The 21987-nt window shown below is 35.1% G+C and overlaps 1 protein-coding gene across 3 annotated transcripts; it reads right to left on the minus strand.

Annotated features, from left to right (window-relative positions):
* Positions 1 to 284: 284 nt before the first annotated feature.
* LOC113092809 (rhomboid-related protein 1) lies at positions 285 to 21899 on the minus strand. 3 transcript variants are annotated; one of them, XM_026258558.1, is made up of 11 exons: positions 21306 to 21899; positions 20276 to 20329; positions 19955 to 20033; positions 17006 to 17634; positions 11898 to 12056; positions 7877 to 8101; positions 7330 to 7478; positions 6856 to 6968; positions 3851 to 3951; positions 3027 to 3087; positions 285 to 2353 (listed from the first exon to the last, which is right to left on the minus strand). In XM_026258558.1, exons 4-11 carry the CDS (start codon positions 17042 to 17044, stop codon positions 2082 to 2084), a joined length of 1119 nt encoding a protein of 372 aa, XP_026114343.1. In that variant the 5' UTR covers positions 17045 to 17634; positions 19955 to 20033; positions 20276 to 20329; positions 21306 to 21899; the 3' UTR covers positions 285 to 2081. The 3 variants fall into 3 exon arrangements, with proteins under 3 accessions (XP_026114343.1, XP_026114344.1, XP_026114341.1); XM_026258559.1 differs by lacking the exons at positions 11898 to 12056; positions 21306 to 21899 and having other exon boundaries at positions 20276 to 20784; XM_026258556.1 differs by lacking the exons at positions 17006 to 17634; positions 19955 to 20033; positions 20276 to 20329; positions 21306 to 21899 and having other exon boundaries at positions 11898 to 12419.
* Between the last annotated feature and the right edge of the window lie 88 nt (positions 21900 to 21987).

A 21987-nucleotide genomic window follows, 5' to 3' on the forward strand; every position in this document is an offset into this window, starting at 1 on the left:
AATCTTGTACACATCTTTCCTGTAGCGATTTAATTAATTCCCTTTAATTATCCTTTAGCAGCTTAGCGAATGAAAACTTGGCACTACTGAATATTTTAATTATGCCCTCGGTCTTACAAGTTAAGGGTCGTAAAAGACTAAATTTTCTCATCTTTTGCAGTCTCGTCTTTTTTTTCATTAATCAAGTATATCTTCATAATCATAATCACCATTATCATTAACCCGACCTTCGCTGAAATTGTTTGCAGACACGATTGAGGTTGCAAAACATTCAGTATTAGTGGTTGATGTCGAAAGCATCTTTAATGATGTTAGTGCAGTTACCGTAATAACTGTAATCTGCACAGCAATACTGAAGATATCATTAGTGTACGGCACAGAGATATTGACTCTCTCACTAGCTTGTGTTATTAGATATATTATCAAAGGTCAAGGGTCAGACATTCACTCTGTTCCATACCAAGTGCGCTCTCTTGTTGTTCACCAGCAGAGTTTGGGTATAACACGTTACTGTACTCAAATTACACTTACATAACGCAGCAATATAATGCATTACATTTTGAATTGATGTAATTTGATTACAGTAGCTATTGTCAATAAAATGATGTTACTTAAATTACAAATGCAGTGTTAAGAAAGAAATATGAGTAAAATGCATTGAAATCATGCTTTGTGCATCATTATGCCCTTTATTAAATCAGCGGAGAATGAAAGATTGCCTGGTCTCTGGGGTATATTTGTAGCCAAAATTTCCAAAAATCATTAGGATATTAAGTGAAGATTATGTTCCATGAAGATATTTTAGAAATTTCCTACCGTAAATAAATATAAAAAAATTTTTTTTATTTGTAATATGCATAGCTGAGAATTTCATTTGGACACTTTAAAGGTGATTTTCTCAATATTTGCACTTTTTTGTTGTAACTTGACCAAATATTGTCTGATCCTAAAAAACCGTACATAAATGGGAAGTTTATTTATTTGTTTATGACACTTAAGACTGGTTTTGTGGTCCAATGCTGCACTTGATTTCAAATACTTTAGTCCGGCATTATAGGTAACTAGTAAAATGAAGTTAAATTAAAACTGCTCAGAAAAAATGCATTAGATTGATGAAAAATAATTGTAAAATAATTTAAAAAGTTGAATAAATGCGGTTTTCTATCCATGAAAAATCTTGATTAAAAAACTGTATGATGGTTTCCAGAGAAATAATAGGCTGCAAAAAGTGTTTACAACATTGCTAATAATCAGAAATGTTTCTTGAGCAGCAAATCATCATATTAGAATGAAAATTCAGCTGTGCATCAAGGGAATAAATTACATTTTAAAATATATTCAAATAGAAAATAGTTTTTTTAAATTGTAATAATATTTAATATTTTACTATATTTTTATCAAATAAGATGCAACCAAAACCTTTTGAACAGGGTGTATATTAATTTCTTTTTTAGATCTTTATGGATTTCTTTTTTTTTTTTTTTTTATGAAAATTCACATTTAGCAAAAAGTAGTTATCTTAGAAGGCAACATAACGCACGCCTATAACATGCTGCTTTCACAGAAAGCCCACTATGATTTGGAACAGAGCTAATGTTTCTGTGAACAAAATACAGCAAGAAACAGCTTCAGAAACATCCTTTTGAAACAAGTTTTACCTCATTTCACCAAATCCGTAATTATCCAAAAACAAACAGCTTCCAAAGCTATCTGTAATGAATAACAGGCGTAGATGAGGCTGCCAAGTCAAAACAATACAGAAAGGCATCATGAGCGAGCCTCGGGCTGAAATACACAACGAATCTGATGTACATGTGTGTATGTGTGTGTACATGTTTCTAGTTTCTAGGTGGTCTGTACACATAAGCACGCCTCCGAGCGTTTGTTAAAAACACCACGGTGTTTATGTTCGCTGCTTCTATATGGAATGTGAGTATGTGTTATCGTTTCCCACCGCTGAAATCCTTCCTTACGGTTTTTATGTCCGTTTCTCTGCTGCTGGTCGAGCAGAGACGATTGAGGTCGGACCTGTGTCGGACAGGGGGGCGTGGCTTCTTGGTGCCACCACAGGGGGCGTGTCATCAGGGAGGGGGCGGGATCTGTACCCCCAGCAGCTCGTAAGCGAAAATGTTCCAGAAGATGGCGAAGAGGAGGAAGGTGATGAAGGAGAAGATGAGGACCCACCAGGAGCACTGTTTATGCAGAGACTCCTCATAGCTCCGCAGGATCAGAAGCCCCATGCTGATGCCCACCACTGCGCCCGACAGATGAGCCATGAAACTGGGCTGCGGTCCGGAGGAGGGGAGGGGCGGGGAGAAGCGCAGCCATACGGCACGGCCCACCTCTGAACTCACTGCCAGACACAGAGATTGGTTTGGAACAGCATACTAGTCTACTACTGCAATGTGCCATTTGTATTTACTATATCTACAATTTTTTCCTATTTTTAATTAAACATTTAATACAAAAAAATTAATAAAATGTTTCAAATATTAACATTTTTAACATCTATTTTGATCAGGAAAAAGTAGTAAAAAAAAAAAAAAAAGTAAAAAAAAAAAAAAAAAATTTAAATGTTTTTTTTTTTTCAAATATTACAATTTTTAACATCTATTTTGATCAGGATAAAAAAAACGTAAAAAAAATAAATAAAATAAAATATATTTTTTAAAATACATTTTAAATAAAAATAATAAATCCAAAAAAAAAATTGTGTTAATTTTTCAAATATATATTTTTTTTTTACATCTATTTTAATCAGGAAAAAAAGTTTAAAAAAATGACAAAGACAAACACATTGAATTAAAAATTGGTAATACATGTAATGAGTTAGAGTAATAATGTAGCATGTAATCGATTCAAGTCATTGCATAATGCATTGCACATACAGTAGAACACATTTAAAATAGTATACAGTATCTAGTGTATACTACACAGTCTTATATTCTGAATATAGCAAATGAAAAATGTGTGCTATTGTAAATTCATTTACTAAAGTATGAGAACTATAATAACTATTTACTTACTGCAAACAAGTGCAAGAACCATACGTAACAATTTGTATGGACACTTCATACCGGCCCAGTTCTGAAACACAAACATATACATGTTAAACATATTATGAAGACTTTTACAAAGTCGGGAATAATGAAAATGTACTATTTTGTCTATTTTGTAAATGCATGATTTTACTGAGAACTACTCATCCATGCATACTATTTTTTTATATATATATTTTTTTGCCGTTAAATGTTTAATAAAAAGTAAACATAAAAAAAATTACTCTGACAGACTTCTTTCTGGAGATCAGTGCTGTTATTGTTCACAAAAACTCTAAATAAAATAATAAAATAAAATAGAATATTGAATGAAACTTAAACTTAGATTTGAAATTTCTAAAACTGAAATAAAGATGAATTAAAGCTATAGAAAAATATTAATAAAAAAAATAATAAAAAGGCATTTAAAATTACTAAACTTAAAATCCATCTCTTTAAAGGTGGATTTTTGCTTGAGGAACCAATCAAAATGATTTCCTGTGGTGATGTCACTGATGACATCATAGAATCCAGAACATTCCTTAAATTCCACTCACACAAAAGGCTGAAAGGCACTTATTTTCCCAGAACAACGTGCGTATGAGGGAAGAGACGCTGAGTTGAGACGCATCCATCAGCTGAAGAGACTTTCTGACTCTCCGAGGTCTGTGTGCGAGTGATTAGAAACTCTTTGATCTTTAGGGAAGCCGAAAGTATAAAGCATCCCGAGACATTGATCATTCTGCGTTTCTCTATTCTCTATTTCATTCATTCTGACAGAAGTCACCATGGCAGGAGTTAGTTTTGGTTACCATTACAACGTTGGCGAGATGTGCTGAGCAGAGCGCATAGACCCCGCCGGACCCGCCCACCACCGGAGCACGCATATCTGTGATGGACACCGTCAGAGAACCTGAGGAGACACGCAAAGACACGCGCTTAACACAGACAGTGGGACTGTTTGATATAGCTTGTCCTACTCAAATGATACTTACATAACGCAGCAATATAATGCATTACATTTTGAATTGATGTAATTTGATTACAGTAGCTATTGTCAATAAAATTATGTTACTTAAATTACAAATCCAGTGTTAAGAAAGAAATATGAGTAAAATGCATTGAAATCATGCTTTGTGCATCATTATGGCCTTTAATAAATCACCGGAGAATGAAAGATTGCCTGGTCTCTGGGGTATATTTGCCAACAATACATTCTCTTACATTTTCTGATTTCCAAAAATCATTAGGAAATTAAGTGAAGATCATGTTCCATGAAGATATTTTAGAAATTTCCTACCGTAAATAAATATAAACAAATATTTTTTTTTATTTGTAATATGCATGCCTAAGAATTTCATTTGGACACTTTAAAGGTGATTTTCTCAAAAAAAAATTTTGCACTTTTTTTTGTTGTTGTTGTAACTTGACCAAATATTGTCTGATCCTAAAAAACCGTACATAAATGGGAAGTTTATTTATATGTTTATGACACTTAAGACTGGTTTTATATCCACAAAAAATCTTGTTAAAAAAACGTATCATTGTTATATCAGCGATATAGCTTGTCCTGCAAAAGCCCCGCCCACAAATAGTGACTCCATGCAGAATTATGACATCATGTGAATCGATACATTTGAATTTCTAGCATGTGATACATTGTTTTCTGAAAATCTCATTCTGTGTAAAGACCTTTGTGTAAAATTAAAAAGCTTGCTTGTGTACTAACTGTATGTTTGTTGATTTCAGAAAGCCTCTTTTTTTATTGAGTAAAACTGCTCTCGATAGGCAAATTTAATCCTAATATAATTGGCTTATAATGACATGAGGGGGTCCCCAAATAGGGACCTGTACACCACTGATGCCTGCTTTTTTTTTTTCGGATTATTTGAAGTTTAATAGAGAGTGTCTAACCGTCTTACTTGCCTTAAAAAACAATTTAATAAAATCTCATTAATTAAATTTCAATTTTAATTTGAATGTATTATGTTTAATTTAATACATTATTTATTTTATTTAATGCAGGTGCCATAATAAGGAATAAATAACAAGGAATATAATAAAGGTAATTAATAGTTCATGTAATTACAGGATGCTGCAGTCTATGCATGTACTATAGAAATTGCTTCCGTTATGTCAGGGCACTCTGAGTGGTTAGTAGGACATTGCTATGTGGTTGCTAAAGTTTTCTTGGTGGTTGTCAGGTTGCTATCCCTAAGTGGAAATTAATTTATTGCAGTACATTCAAACCAACAGTGGCACAAAACACATCGAGTACAGTTCTTAACCAAAAGCTCATAGGAAAGCCAGCATGCATGCAGTCCAGCAGAAGCAGGTGAGATGACTAATTATTGGCAAATCCTCTGTGTGTGTGACAGATCGTATATACGGTGTGTTACACACTGAGATGTGCTGCGCTCAGCACTCTTACTCCACCACCATCTTCATCATTCTGCTCTTTTTTATGTTAGGTTTTATCAATAGCATGCCTCCACCCTCTCACTCTATTTCTCACGTTTTCCTTGTATTTCCATTTTTCTCACATATAGACTCATTTTCTCTTATCTGTTCTTGCATGCTCTATTCTCTCCTTCCTTTTCATTTCCATCTCACGTTCCGTCCTCAGCATGGATGCTTATAATATACCAAAACACTGACGTGGCAACATGTATGTAGTATGTTTTGAGTAAATATGAAGTGTTTTCATCATACTTCAATACATGTCATTTGCAACAGTTAAGCTGTTTGTACATCACGTCTATTTGATTCTGTTCTTGGACTGAAGGGCCACGTCCTGCAGGGTTTTGCATGAACTCTTATTAAACAGACCTGAATCAGCTAATCAAGGTCTTCAGGATTATTTAATAATTACAGGCAAGCGTGTTTGATTAAGCTCTGAATTATGCAAAATGTAGTTCAAATTTAACTGCACTGTATATCACCAGTATAACTCCTATTTTACACACACAGAAAATGTAATGTAGGGAAATGGCATGAAAATAATAAACTGATATAATATATATATATATACACACACACACACACACACACACACATATATATATATAAATATAAAACTTATTATAATACATTTTTATTTTAATATGTAATAAAATATGTAACAATTCTTATATACATTACAGATTTTACATTCAGGTCAGGATATTTAATTTATTTTTCTTGATTTTATTTTTAATAAAATTTCCACATAGTATAATATTTTTTTTATAAATGAAAATAATAAATAAATAAATGTATAATAATAAATTAATAAATAAACCATTAACAAAACCATTTTAACTGAATAAGAATTTAACTTATTGAATGTATATTTTATTCTATAACAAAATATGTAACATTATAATTTTTTTTAATTATTTAAGGAATTTACATTCAGGTCAGAATTATGTTTAGATTTGTATTTGTATTTGTATTTTTATTTATGTTTGTTATTGTGAATTATTTTTATGTTTATTTTAGATTTTTGTTAAATTAGTGAGAAATTAAAATTAAAGTTATTAAAAATGCATTTAATTTAATAAGGATTATATATATATATATATATATATATATATATATATATATATATATAATTCTATTAAACAATACACGGCACCACTTTGTGTTGTGTGTATGTGATGAGAGAGAAGGGGTGTGTGTGTGTGTGTGTGTGTTTGTGTGTGTGTGTGTTTGTGTGAATAATTCAGAGATTATTGATCAGGTCTTTGGCCTCTGGTGACATGTCCATCATAAATATGAGCACATTCTCCTGATGAACTAGTCCCAGTGCAAGGACGGCCAGACGTATCCAACTCACCAGCGATGACTCCTGCCATATACAGCAGACTGATCCTCAGGATCCCATGAACCATCTCCAGAGGAACTCCAATCATCAGCTGGAGAAGAGCGTTGAAACCCAACTGCTCTAACCTACACACACACACACACATTCACATTCAGTGTGTAAAACATCAGCTGTGGCTGCAGGTCTGTACGGCTAAAGTTAGACAGAGCAAAGTCATTTCAGAGGTGGAGTATTTTATTGCATTTTGATAAAAGTTGATGAAGACCAAATGTTCCTTTCAAATTTATGAATCATGCTCAATGAGGTCAGGAACATGCATCAAGAAATAAGTTCGCATTTGACATTAAAGCTTGTAAAACTCATTTCACTTTATTTGAAGAACAGTTGCTAGTTGCATATTTAACCAAGTGCACTACAGCTGATGCTCACTTATTTATAACAGCAGATCTAAACAAGAGTTTAGGAGGAGCTTGTTTAAGTTCTCACCCAACATGCATGAACATATAGCTGAAGAACCTCCAGATTTGTGCACGGTGTCCGGGATGATACACCAGCGGGCTCTTCATGAAATCCGGCTGGTAGGTTTGCAACACCCATTTATTGAGCATCACGCCGTAACACATAAACACTATGATCTGGGACACACACACAAACACAGTCTTAACCCTGTAAAGCCTGACATATCAAGCAACAGTCAGGAACATCTAATGGAAGTTTGGAAGTAAAAGTTATACTTGTTTACAGCAAAAAGACACGTGAACGTTTGTGCAGTTATTCTACAAGTTTTAGTTGTTAAGAAGTAGATTTTGTGCAACATGTTTTTTTTTAGCAACGTTTTGATTATATTGATCATTTAGAGGTCTTAGAAATGTGTGTATCTAATATATAGTAGACTTTATAGGGTTATATATAAACAACCAAACATTTTGCCAAAAAATGTTTGTTCTAGTTTCTGGTGTTTTAAGGATTATAGAACCAATAGAACTGATCTGAAGAACCCATAAAGCACCATACAGAGCTCGGTGAGCTGTACCTGTACAACGGTGAGGATGGCCATGAAGACGGGAGGAGGGCAGAGTTTGGTCTGATGGAAGTACCAGCGGCGGTCCGTCTCACATGGCAGGATCTCATAGGCCACGTAGCGCACGAAGCGCTTGTACACGCCCAGCCCCGTCTCATCCAATAGGATCTCTCGCTGCAGAGTGCGACGCCCATTTGCAATGGCTCGGCGGAAACTACTGGAACGTTTACTGTTCAGCTGAGAGAGAGAGAGAGAGAGAGAGAGAGAGATACATCTCATTAGCTGCTGATACACTGAGAAGTTGTTTAATTTAACATAAGAGAACCTGGACCACAAAACTAGTCTTAAAGGTACAGGTTGTAGGACCTGCCACTAGAGGGCGCACTACCAAAACAATCACGTGGCTTGATGACGCTAAGAAGGAGCGTGGGATTTGTTGTCTTCTACCCAACCGCTGATGGATTTAATCATGGATTTAACGCGAGTTCAACCATTTGAAGTAGAATACATACAAAGTCAATGCAAAGACGCGATTAGACTATGGATCAGACGTGTCTTTGCGCGGTTTCTGTAAAGATATGAATGAAAACAACTCAGCTGTCGAGTAAAACACAAGCGAGATCGGCATCTCTTTCTAGTTGAAGTTTGTCGCGAAGCTATTTTCGCATTTGTCCACGACACTGTTGTCATGTGGTTTCTACGTCAGTAAAGGAGGTAACAAAGGGTAACTAACGTCATTGACAGTCGACAGCACTGCCCCGTGTCACTGTTTAGAATGGGGATTTTCTCTTGATTTACAAGTAGTTGAAAACATTAGAGATATTGTTAGTAATCAGCTGGACAAAATATATAACACTAGCCTAGTGTTTTTTTTTATTTTTACTGCAAATATCTTACAAATTGTACCTTTAAGTGTCAATGTCAATATTTGTCTGAGATGCAACTATTTGAAAATCTGGAATCTGAGGGTGCAAAAAAATCTAAATATTGAGAAAATCACCTTTAAATTTGTCCAAATGAATTCTTTGCAATGCATATTACTAATCAAAAATTAAGTTTTGATATATTTACGGTAGGAAATTTGCTAAATATCTTCATGGAACATGATCTTTACTTAATATCCTAATGATTTTTGTCATAAAAGAAAAAACAATAATTTTGACCCATACAATGTATTTTTTGGCTGTTGCTACAAATATACTCCAGAGACTTCAGACTGTTTGTGTGCTCCAGGGTCATGTATGAACATCTGTGTTTCATGACCTTTTAACAGTTCATAACCATCCATGTATCATTAAATGATGATGATGTTAATACACCAACAAACTCTGATCCACAATAACCTGCTCAGTACAAAACTATTAACACAGTAGACCACACGCTGATTTACAGTTCATCAATGTGGCATTCCCAGCAAAAATCTAAGAATATAAGTGAAATTACCTGAAACGAGCTGCCACTTATGTTCCAGAGCGATATAATGCAATTAATGTCAAGCATGCAAAACATGCACAGTCTCACTTTAAATAAATTTGTTTAGACTTGGAGTTTATAATAGATGTTTGCTATGAAGGTTATGATTTAAGTTTGTTTTATACTTATATTTTTCATTCCTGTTGAAAAATGTGTGAAGTGAGAGGAATTACTGTATATGTACATTATTTTTACATTATTGATTATTGTAATAATAAGATGCGACTTTAAATCATTGCAATATTTCTTTTCAATAATGTGATTTCTGAGCCTTTTTTCCTGAAAAATATGGTAGATGTGCGCAGTGTTATACAAAGACAAAACAAAACACTAAAATAATGCAATGAACTATGTAGCATAAAATGTACTGGAATGCTCTGGGTGTGTGCTCACAGTGTGTGTGTGTGTGTGTGTGTGTTCACTGCTCTGTGTGTGTGCATTTCGGATGGGTTAAATGCAGAGCACAAATTCTGAGTATGGGTCACCATACTTGGCTGAATGTCACTTCACTTTCTTTCTTTCTTCACTTTAACAAAAAAAAAAGAAATGTTTTTTTTTAATAATACATCAATATAATAAATTGCACCTTTACATAAAGTATAAGGTGGCAAATCAAATATTTTCATATATTATATTTTATATATGAAAAATATAAAATATATTTTCAAATATAAATGCAATTAATTTAAATATAAAAATGAATATAATTAATAAATTTTATTTAAAATATAAAATACCATAATAATTTAAAACAAACATATACAATTTTTGATCATTTGAAATTATAATTTGTAATTGTTAATATTTAATTAATGAATTATTATTTAAATATTTTATTTTATAGCTAAAACATTGTTTCACCAATAACTGACTATGACATGTAATGTTTTTAAAATATATAATTTTCAACATAACTGAAACAATAACTCGCAGTTAATTATTTAACTTTAGTATTTTAAAATGAATTAACATTCTTTAGTGTATTTGCATGTGGTTTGTGTACAGTATATAGACTCTTTAACAGACCTCATAATATTCACACACACACACACACAATCATAGACAGAAACACACACAATCACACACACACACACACACACACACACACACACAAAATCCCAGACACAAACAAACACAATCACACACACACAATCACACACACACACACACATCCATACACACCCACACACACAATACCAGACACACACACACACACACACACACACACACACACAGGCCAGTTAAATACTGTGATTTTCTTACAGATTACTCAATGTATGCAGGATTTCTCACACTCCCTTCTTTCTTTTTCCCTGTTTCTTCCATCCTCCTCATGCCCCAGATTTACACTTCACCCAAATCCTTTTAAATTCATATCTTTCTCTCTGCCTTTGCCCGAGTCTCTCTTCCTGTAGAACATGGTTTTAAATCGTTGCGTGTCTTGAATTCCAGTCACATAAAGTGTACAGCATCTGTGTGTGTGCATCAGGGTTTGATTACATGAGGGTTTTATCACATCTCTGAATGAGTCCACACAGAGCGCCGCAGTCATGTGTGTGTGTGTGTGTGTGTGTGTGTATTAAAAGAGCCTGCGGCAAAATTGATTCAACTGTCTGTGCCAGAGTGAAAACACTTACGCTCCCTCGTATCAAGTGTGAGAGAGTGAAGAAGAGGAACACGGCTGGATTTGTAAAGAAAGCACATGGAGGTTTAGAAATGACAGAACTGAGTCTGGCAGCTTTTCATTCATGAACACACACACACAAACACACACACTACCAGCATTCATCTGCTCCAGGTCTCGCAGAAATAACATGACAATCCAGTGTCACACTCAGTATTTGTGCACCAAGGGATCGATACGGTTGCATGCACACAATCACACAAAATAACATTATAACATAAACACTACGTTTATTGTTATTTCCATTTTTAATAAATCCAGTTCTTTTGAACTTTCTATTAATCAAAGTATCCTGAAAAAACTGCATCACAATTTCCACAAAAATATGAAGCAGCATATTTTCAACATGGATAATAATCAGAAATGTTTCTCGAGCAGCAAATCAGCATATTATCATGATTTCTGAAGATCATGTGACACTGAAGACCGGAGGAATGATGCTGAAAATACAGCTGCGCATCACATTTGAAAATATTTAAATAGAAAACTTTTTAAATATTAAATTTTTAAATACATGCGGCCTTTGCGAAAATAAGAACCAAATCTTACTACTGAACCTTCACTTTTGAGTGCAGCTCAGACTCGAGTATATTTGGGACTATTGCATGACTCCAAATAAACGCAAACCATCTCAGATCTCATATTCATATAAATTCACATACATTTGGGCATTACCGGTTTCACACAGCTACACTCGGATGCAGTTTAAGCACATATTGACACATTTGTAACTAGCACTGAAGTCTTGTAACTAGTGAGTAGTCAGCACACACTTAACACATTGTTTAGAGGTAGATGTAAGTGACTAGTTTGTGCAATCTTCCTGAAAAGTGCCAATGTTTTCAGCATTGTAACTGGTGAATGCATGCAGCTCACCAGTTCTATGAGCTCCTGGTAGCAGACGTCTCCGTGTTCGTTGCTCTGGACCAGCGCCAGCAGCATCTCCAGTTTACTGGGGTCCAGCTGTAACTCATGGTGCTCCGCTAGACTGGTGAAGTTCTCCACTGCTATGAAACCAGTCTGCTCTGGGTCCAGCTGAACACCAACAGAAGGAGAGAACCAGCCAGTCTTCAGAGCAAATGATTCACGTACAGTAAACATTACGTAAAAACATGCATTTATTACACACACAGCACACTAAATAAATGCAACATGCTACATGTGCTTTGCATTTGCTTGTATATTTGTTCTACAAACACAAAACCTTTTCACTGTACATGGGTGAATCTGTTCTCGACAGAATAGCAGCAAGATATCTTTATCGTAAGCCTACATCAAGCTGTTTGAGCCAGAAAAAAAAACATTTTCCATGATATGACTCTATTAACATGGACACACACGTGGATAGTCATTCTGCACAATTCATCTGTCTGCCACACACACACACACACACACACACACACACACACACACACACACAAGGGAACGAGATAGGGAGGAAGGAAATTAAAAGAAAGAAAGCAATCTAGCAAATTAAATGAAAGGGAAGGAAGAAAAGGAAATTTAGAGGAAAGGAAAAGATACTGAAGGAAGGAAAAATGAAATAAGGGAAGGGAAATGAGCAGAAATTATAGGAAAGGGAAGGAAGAAAGAATAGTGTAAATGAGGAAAGAATGAAAGGAGAGGGTAAAGATGTGAGAAACAAATTGGGAAAGAAATGAGAGGAAAGGAATGGGGAGGAAGAAAAAACAGAAGGAAGGAAAAAAATGGAAATTAAATGAAGGGAAACAGAAGGAAGAAAAAGACAGAAAGGAAATGATGGAAGGAAGGAAGAGAGAGAGAGGGGAAATCAGAAGTAATAAAAGAAAGGAAAGTAAGAAGAACAGGAAAGGAGATGAAAGGATGGAAAGCATCTGTAATGATGCAGAAACAGACCTGAGGAAGAGGAAGAGGAACGGGTGAACGTGAGAGCTCTGTGTAATGAGCGGAGGATGAAGGATGGAGGGATGAGAACAGCACACACATGTGGAGAGAAGGATGGAAGTGAAAGAATCAGTCAGTGATGAAGATTCAACACAGAGGAGAGCTGCTGCTGTGTCACCATGATTACAAATGACCAGCGTGACACCCCGAGAAAGACTGACCCTGTGTGTGTGTGTGTGTGTGTGTGTGTGTGTTCTGTCACCTCGCACCACATGATCATGTACACAAATCACCAGACACAAAACAGATCTGTCGTGTGAACAGCACGGCGTTATCATCGAAGAGTTTCTCAGTCCAGCTGTGCTGAAACATCAGTCTAGTCTGTGTGTGTCAGTCTGAATGCAGCTGATGGGCTGTTCACTGAGTACACGAGCAGGAACAAAGCTGTTTCCCTGCGATGCTAAAGTGTGCTGAAAACAGAGCCTTACTGTTGCTATGTTCTCTGAAAATACACACCAGAAACATCTGAGCAATGATATGGTGTTAGTAGTCCAATATGTCACCTTTCAAACCATTCAAAGCAGCACTGGGGAAGTGCAGTGGTACAATGATGGTCTCAGAGTACTTTGATAAATATCAAGGTATTTGATTAGCATCCAATGATTCATACACACAACTTTGAAAGTTTAGGGCTGGTAAGATTTATTATTTATTTTCTTATTCTCATGAAAGCTGCATTTATTTGATCAAAAATACAGTAAAAAATACTGAAATATTATTCAAATTTAAAATAGATGCTTTCGATTTGAATTTATTTTAAAATATAATTTATTCCTGTGACGTAAAGCTGTATTTTCTGCAGTGTCACTCCAGTCTTCAATGTCACATGATCTTCAGAAATCATTCTGAAATCAGAAACATTTCTGTTTATCAATGTAATACGATTCTCTAGGAGAACAGTGATCATCTGAAACAGGAATCTTTTGTAATATTATATACGTCTTTTCTGTCACTTCTTATCAATTCAATGCATTCTTTCTTTGTGCAAAAGTTGTAGTCAAGATGATATAGTTTTGTGGGTTTTCGGTGATATGCTGCTGCTTATAATACTGCATTGTGTTTTTCACCTAGTTATTTTATTTAGTACTATTAATAAAAATAAAAAACTAATTAAATCACACATATTTCTGAAACTAATCCCAATTAACCATTATTAATTCCACCTAACATTTAACTTTTTAGAAAATACTTTTATATTGTGATCTTCAAATTAATGTAAAAGTTACATAAAGACAGTATAATTGTAATATTTTTATCATGTTAGCTAACAAGTGTGTAGTACAGGAACTATTTTCCATACAAACATGCACAGAAATACCAAAAGACACAAAGAAATATCATCTGATGTTATTCTGAAGCTAAATATGGCATTAATTACAATGCATTAATTATAATGATGGTCAATGTTTATTTGAAATGAAATTAAAACTGATTATGTTATGTAATTGTTTTCCATTAATAATAAACAACAAATAGAATTAAATATTTTTAAAAAGGGTGGCTTTCATATCTATATATATATATATATATATATATATATATATATATATATATATATATAAATGCTTTAATTGCTCATTTAATCCTCAGAAGAAAAAAAACATTGATATGATAGTTCTTGTTATCAGAAAGAAAAGAAAATATCTATTTTCTAGATATGGTTTAAATCCCAAGTCTTGGGGATTTTCAAAGTTTCTTACTTTAAATTAGTGATTCAAACCAGTGCTGTTTTGGCATTATTAATATACTTTTATAGTTTTGTTAATATTTGTAATTATATTTTATCTTTATATTTTCATTTTTTTCTTTTAACTTGGTTTAAAATGTATATTTATATTTTATTCTTTTTTTTTGTTGAACAATGAGCAATGTTGCTTTGCCAACTAGCTGACTTGAAATAAGTGTTTTTTTTTTATTCATTTAATGTTTATTTTATTTTCAAGTAATGAAAACTTTTTTCATATTTTTAGTTTATTATAATAACTATGAAAAACCTGAACAAACCTTTAACACTGACTATAAGAAATAGTGATCCTTACTTTCACCAATAAGTAAACTTAACAGCTGGTGAGAAGAGACACTGGATAATTCTGTCATTTAGACCTGTCTTCCATTAATTCAGTTTATCACACAGAGCATTGAACATGTGTGTGTGTGTGTGTGTGTGTGTGTGTGTGTTTGCACAGGTGAACTGTGTGCGTGTGCATTACAGCCAGAAATAGTCCGAGCTCAGCACTGCTTCCTACAGCAGAAAAAAAAATCATAATAAACTGAAAGGTTAAGCATCTTGCCTTTACACACTGCAGCACATTCACACCATACGTACACTAACACACACACACACACACCCACACACACAACAAAACCATCAGGCACCGCTTCCGTCTGACGACACACTTACTGTACAAGCAAACTCAGAAGCACAGCGCCTGGGAAAACATGAATCACACACACACACACACACACTCAACCGATGACTCAGATAAGTAATCAGTCTAAAACACTGAAGTATTAAATAACCAACACAAACCATCTATAAACCGAGTCCAGAAAGCGTGACCTTCATTAAAGCATTTTTTTTAATCTGAATTTTGTGTCTGCTTTTGCTTCAAGAATGAAACTAATTAGCATATAGTCATGCATATGTATTAAAACCAAGCAGTTGTAGAAGCAGAGCATCTCAATGTTAACACCTCCTTGAAATGATGCTGTTCAAACAGCACTGAAATAGTTCTCACTGACCTCCTTCTGTTTCTACTTCTGTACGTAGAGAACGAGTCAGACTGACGGTATAAATAAGTCACGCTTTTGCAGTGTTTGCACACAAACCTGCCAGCTGTAGAAGAAAAAACACAACACTGTGCTGTAAACATTTCATGACTAAACATATTTTGGTGTCTGTTGCTTTCACTGCATCTCTTGAAGCGCGCCGCTCATTTCTGACCAATGATGACTTCTTTCGAGTATTTTTGGGTGTCTCTTACCAATGTTTGGAGATTTTCCTGTTTCCAGTCATCCAGCGGTTTGACTGGAGCTTTGTGAATGAAGCAACTCAGAATCAAATGGTGTTGTTAAAACTACAATTGAAGCTGAACTGAAATATCCATATTAAAATTACTCATGAAGCTGAATTGAACTGAACAGAATTGAGCTTTAACTGAAATGAAATAACCATTTAATTTATCTATATATAGTCAACAGCATGTTTAACTGAACTGATCTTAATAGAATCCGATTGATCTGAACTGAACAGTCTTTACTGTTAAAAGTGGAAACAAGTCAACCTGACTTAAGTGAACTGAATTGAATTCATCTGATCTGAAACTGAATTGAAGCCACAAACACCCAAAGGGCTGCATTGATACTTTCTTGGATTTTACATCTACCATTCACTGTTAAAATAAGAAAATATATGATATTGAAATATAAACACATCTGTTGAAAAGTTTGAGGTCATTAAGATTTTTTTTGTATTTTTATCCTGCAAGGATGCAATAAATTTATCAAAAGCGACAGTAAACATATTTTAAATTACAAATAAATGATGTTCTTTTAACTTTCTATTAATCAAACCAAATTTACATGAATTTATTAAGCAGCAAAATAATCTGATAATAATCAGAAATGTTTCTTGAGCAGCGGATCATTATATTAACATAGAAAACCATTTAAATTGAAATAATATTTCACAATATTTCTAATTAATTTTTGATCAAATAAATGCAGCCTTGCTAAGCAAAAAAAATACTTGGTTCAAAAACAACCTTTTAAACATTACTGCCTGTTTAAATATGATGTATGGTAATAAAATGCATGTAAGTGTATATATCCACATATTTTCATATATTAGCATACACAACCAGGCATGTGTTGAGCATCAGTGCAGTGTACAACTACAGCCACTGACTGAACATCAGCACCTTTCAAACACACACACACACACCAGTACTCATTCACTCTGACTGTCCATCTTGCTCCATATCAGCCCTGACACACACACACACACGTCGATGCACAGGAGGATGCAGTAACGATAGCAACCTGCTGCTGCTGCTGCTTACCTGCTCTTGTATGAGCTGAAACAGAGAGCTTCTATCCATATACTGGGCCCTGGTGTGCACACAGCCACAAAAAGAAGGACATAGGGGGAAATGGCACGCAGAGACACGTACACACACACACGCCAGCGGTCCGTCCGTCCGTCTGCGTGGCACACCTCCCCAACGGGGAGAGGGACCCCTCGCAGGCGCGCTAGTGAAGGCCAGTAGTGTATCCGCAGGACGTCCTCCAGCGAGGGAAGACAGCAGAGCCGTCAGTCCAGGGTTTGGATGATTCCAGCTGGGTAAAAACCAAAAGTCCCACTCGCCGTCCAGAATCCACAGACCCTTATGGCACTTTCTCACCCGCTTCTATCCACCTCAAAATCACCATTAGCTTGCAGTCGGTCCACTTTTTGTCTCTTTTTCCCTCGCCCCGTCTGTCCCTCTCCGCTCGCCCGTCTTGTTAAGCTTGTATCGCCTTTACCACTGTAAATCTCTCCCTCTCGCCCTCTCTCGCCCCTCTGTCCTCCACAAAGACTGTACTACCTGAATACCAATGAAAGAGGGGAAGGAGGCAGCAGTCTGCAGCCAATCAGAGGCGAGGGGGGCGTGTCCAAAGAGCTGCAGCTCTCCATCTACCCTGCAGGAGTCTTAAAGAGAGAATAAACACACAACCACACATTCACTGCAGTGCACACACACACACACACACACACACACGGTACACAGGCGCACTTGGGTTTCCTAAATCAGACATTTATCACACGCAGTGGATACTACGGACCCTAAAACACATTCTCATGGTGTTTAATCACTGGTTGTGCTTGGAATATGCTGATAATCATTTATATACTGGAACTGACTAATAAATGGAGTCATTTGGCTTAGTTATTGTTTCTGAGGACTGGTTAACTGTGGCAATAAATGTGAAGACGAATCTCTGAAGTACAACATTTCTCTGTGTCATTCACGATATTAATAAAGTAAAGTAATATAGCTGATGTTAATGGAAGCAATGTTTTCTGGAACCTTTCGAGAATCATTTTTATGATAAAGGTGGTAAAAGTGAAAGTAAAAATCTCACCATATTTTCACCTGAGGCTAAACAGACTGTGCAGATGTTCTCAGACACAAGACTTTATGACAATTCATTCTAATTGTTGTTGCTTAGATTGATTTTGATTTCAGATATCATTCAATCCCACAGAAAAATAAATAAATAAAATAAAATAAAAATATACAAATACAAATAATAATCTACACTGTTACTATTATTTTTTTGAAGATTAACAAAGATTATAGTAGCATGTTTTTACAATAAAATACTACGTTTTCTTTTATTTATTCATTCATTTCTTTCTAATTGTTTGTGAAATTCACTAGCATTTTCTGAGTGAAAATTGTTTCAAAACCAATTTTTTTTTTTCAATATATTGTGAATAGATTCTTTAAACATATTTACATCTTATTTACATTTATTCATACATTTTGGCTTTTTTGTATATATGCAAATGACTTTATTTATAATGTTTGAAGGATATTTTTACAAATAATTTGCATTTACCATAAAATGTATTATACATTTGGAAATGTATTGCCTTGCACATTTAGCTAATTTAATTTCTTGCATGCTATATTTAATATTTTAAGGATAAAATGAACAATATTTTCCATTTTAAAAAATATATTTCCTTAAACCACACTGTGTACAACATACATTTAAAATGTTTTTTTATATATATATATATATATATATGCTGTATTATTTTCTGTATGTTTCTGTGTTTCACGGAGTAGGGATGTTTAATGCTTAGCTTCGGGGTTTCTTCAAATCTCTAACCCTAATTACGACCAATGCTGTGATGCAAGCCTCAGCAAACACCACTAACATTCGTGAAAGATGAAGATACATGGATTGTGCAGATTTTCTTTCTGGACGAAAGTGTTTATGATAACATGCTATAAGTGGTGATGAATTTACAGTTCACATCATGGATATAAAAACAATCCATCAATCCATCCTCACTGCCTCATGCTTATGAACTCCATGACCTTTCTACTCTGGTTAGCATAATATAAAATATTACTGATATTGATCAATGAGCTGAAAACCCAAGAAATCAGTTTTTCCCAGTCAGCAATCAATATCATTATTCAGTTATATGTGCAATCAGGAGTGGAATATACATCAGCAAAATAACCAGGTGTTACATTAATAATGTCATTATTTTGTAAGTACACTTATTAAAGAGAAAGAACACATTTATGATTTTATTAAATATCCTATATAATGACTACAGTCTAGTTTAAGCACAATAAAGTGCTGCCCTCTACTGGGCAAACATATGTAAGTCATTCTCTACACACTTACAGGGACACATACTGACTCTTAATCCACACTTGCATGCACACACATCTCTCATTTGACATTTTGAACACTTACAAGTATTAAGTTAATTATATAAAAACGTTTACATTTAAAATTAGGCTTAAAGAAACAGTGCACCCAAAAATAAAAATCTGCTGAAAATGTATTCACCCTCAGGCCATCCAAATTAGTTTTTTTAAAGTTAAAATGCCTTGATTTGTTTCTTAAAAACACACAGTTTTCTGCTTCACAAGATGTTAACTGATGGACTGGAGTGGTGTGGATTATTGAGATTTTTAACATCTGTTTAGACTCTCTCTGACGGCACCCATTCAGTGCAGAGGATCTATTGCTGAGACACTGATGCAATGCTACATATCTCTGTTCTGATAAAGAAACAAACCCACCTATATCCTGGATTCAATTTCAGCTCATTTTCATTTTGGGTAAACTATCCCTTTAACAAACCTATATAGATATTATTTTGTGCTTTATGTGCAGTAGCATTGCATATAATGCAAATGACAAAAGAAAGCACACAACCTTATATCTTTATAGAAAACATTTTTATGTTTAGTCAAGTAAATATGCATAACACATACCGTATTTAACAGGTAGCATGTAAGAGCGACTCCACCTTAAAGTCTGACGTCATGCATAGGTGTAAAAAAAAAAAGTATTCTAGACAGAAAAACCACAAACATGAGAAAAATGTTAATTCCTGCATATTAAATAGCAAAATAAATGATACTGACTTTATGTGGACGTTTTTACTGTTCAGTACACTGGATTAGTGCTGTTACATGAGTCATAAGCTTACTAATGATACACATGCATGTAATTATTTCCTTGAGCAGTTTACATTGTTATTTTCAGCCCTACTGCAATTATGACAATGTATGTGCAATATGGATGTTACTCACAACGTCCAGGACAATCAATCTGCTATTCTGTATTTTTCGCATCTCAGCAGCAGCCTAGAATGAAGTATGTTATAAAGTAAGTTATTTTCAGTTAAAAATACAAACCTTAGTTAACTTTCTTGGTCTCTACATTTGTAAAATTATTGCATTTAAATAATGCATTGCATCGTGTGCCCACAAACTACTTTCTATAGTGTTCAGAAATATTACCGAACCCCACTTTCAAAAAGAAAGGTACAAAACCTGTCACTAGGGCAGCACCTTTTCACCTTGTTTACCTCTAAAGGGTACATTTTATTACCTTAAAGTGCATGCTAATACCTAAAGTGTATACATTGGTATATATTCGTTCCTTATGAAAGGGTACTGCCCCAGTGACAGCTTTTGTACCTTTTTTTTTTTTTGTTGTTGAGTGCATGATGCCTGATTGGAATTGAAATAGAACTATGTATCTTATTAACATGAGCACTAGACACTTGCAGACACTTTACACTTCACAAAGAGGAGCTGTATGTACTAGATGCATGCAAACACACACACACAGTGTGAGACTGTCATCACAGAAAGAGTGTGAGATGTGCATTGTGCTTACATGCATTGCTAACTAAAATAAAAAAGGTTAATAATCTGCTTTATCAACTTCATTTTAATTGCAAATATCCAGTAGGCTAATTAAAAGTTCTGTAAAGGGAGCTTGCAGTGGATGTGAATAGTGAAGAGATTCAAGATGGCGTTCTGACTGAAACACCATCAAGCCTGAAAATGTGAAGAACAGAACAAGCCAGAGCGATAGAAATAACTGTGCACCAGCCCGATACCAGCCTGAACTAAACTGGTGAATTTATAAGTGCAAACGGTGCAAAAAATTAGGTGAAAATAATCCACCCTTATACGAGTTTCCCTGCCAACGGAGAGATAACAAAAGAACGCACGAGCGTTTAAAGCATCAGCCCAGACTTAATATCTCAAGCGCATTCATAACGCACAAACCACCGGGAATGCATGCACTGATCGATATGCTGAACCTCACCACGGTAGCGGTGGGTTCTGGTCGGTAAAACTGGACTTTGGGTCGTTGGCAACTTTCCTAACATCCGAGCTCTTCTCTCAGATCTCTCAGCATAGGAGCTGCTGGTTAATTACTCTAACGTTTTACTCGTTTAGATCTATAGCTCATGCATGACACCAACACGTCTTGAAATGTGTGAATATGACCCGCAATATAAAAGCCACTTTATTTCGTGCACATTTAGTTTATAGAAGGTTTAACAATAAATAATCGCAGAAACGTCACGCGGACTCGGTGGCCGGAGTGTGTTAGTTCGTCAGCTACTTCAGCTTATTAAAAACGAAAACTACGTTTTGCATGAATCAAACCAGTGGTGTCCTCGAGTGTGTTGATGGGGCTTTCATAAACATTCGGTGTTTTCCAGCTCGTTGTCGTTGTTTTGTGCTAATTTTAGGCGAATTCTGCAAAATACATCACCGCGCTCGTCGGTTTGGGATGATTTTCGGGGAAAAAAAGTTCATGGCGCAATGAATTCAGGATAAAACGACACACGCACGCCTAGCCCAAAGCCTCCCCTCTCGGACCGAGGCGTTGGGAGGATCGCTACCGAACGAGTCTAGCTAAATTCGGCCTCAGTTCGAGGAGGAAGAAACACAAACCAGCCCGCGCAGGTTTCATGGAAGCCCGCTTGATCAGCTGCTGG

This window comes from Carassius auratus, unplaced genomic scaffold (genome assembly GCF_003368295.1).
Source record: "Carassius auratus strain Wakin unplaced genomic scaffold, ASM336829v1 scaf_tig00214714_1_2670353, whole genome shotgun sequence".
Lineage (NCBI taxonomy): Eukaryota > Metazoa > Chordata > Actinopteri > Cypriniformes > Cyprinidae > Carassius > Carassius auratus.

Excerpts from the sequence above, each read along its gene's own strand:
- LOC113092809 (XM_026258556.1), bottom strand. The coding sequence starts at position 12,122 with ATGTTTACTGTACGTGAATCATTTGCTCTGAAGACTGGCTGGTTCTCT. Across the intron at positions 3,952-6,855 it reads TATGGCAGGAGTCATCGCTG|GTTCTCTGACGGTGTCCATC; the intron begins GTGAGTTGGATA and ends GTGTCTCCTCAG. Across the intron at positions 2,354-3,026 it reads GGTTCTTGCACTTGTTTGCA|TGAGTTCAGAGGTGGGCCGT; the intron begins GTAAGTAAATAG and ends TGTGTCTGGCAG.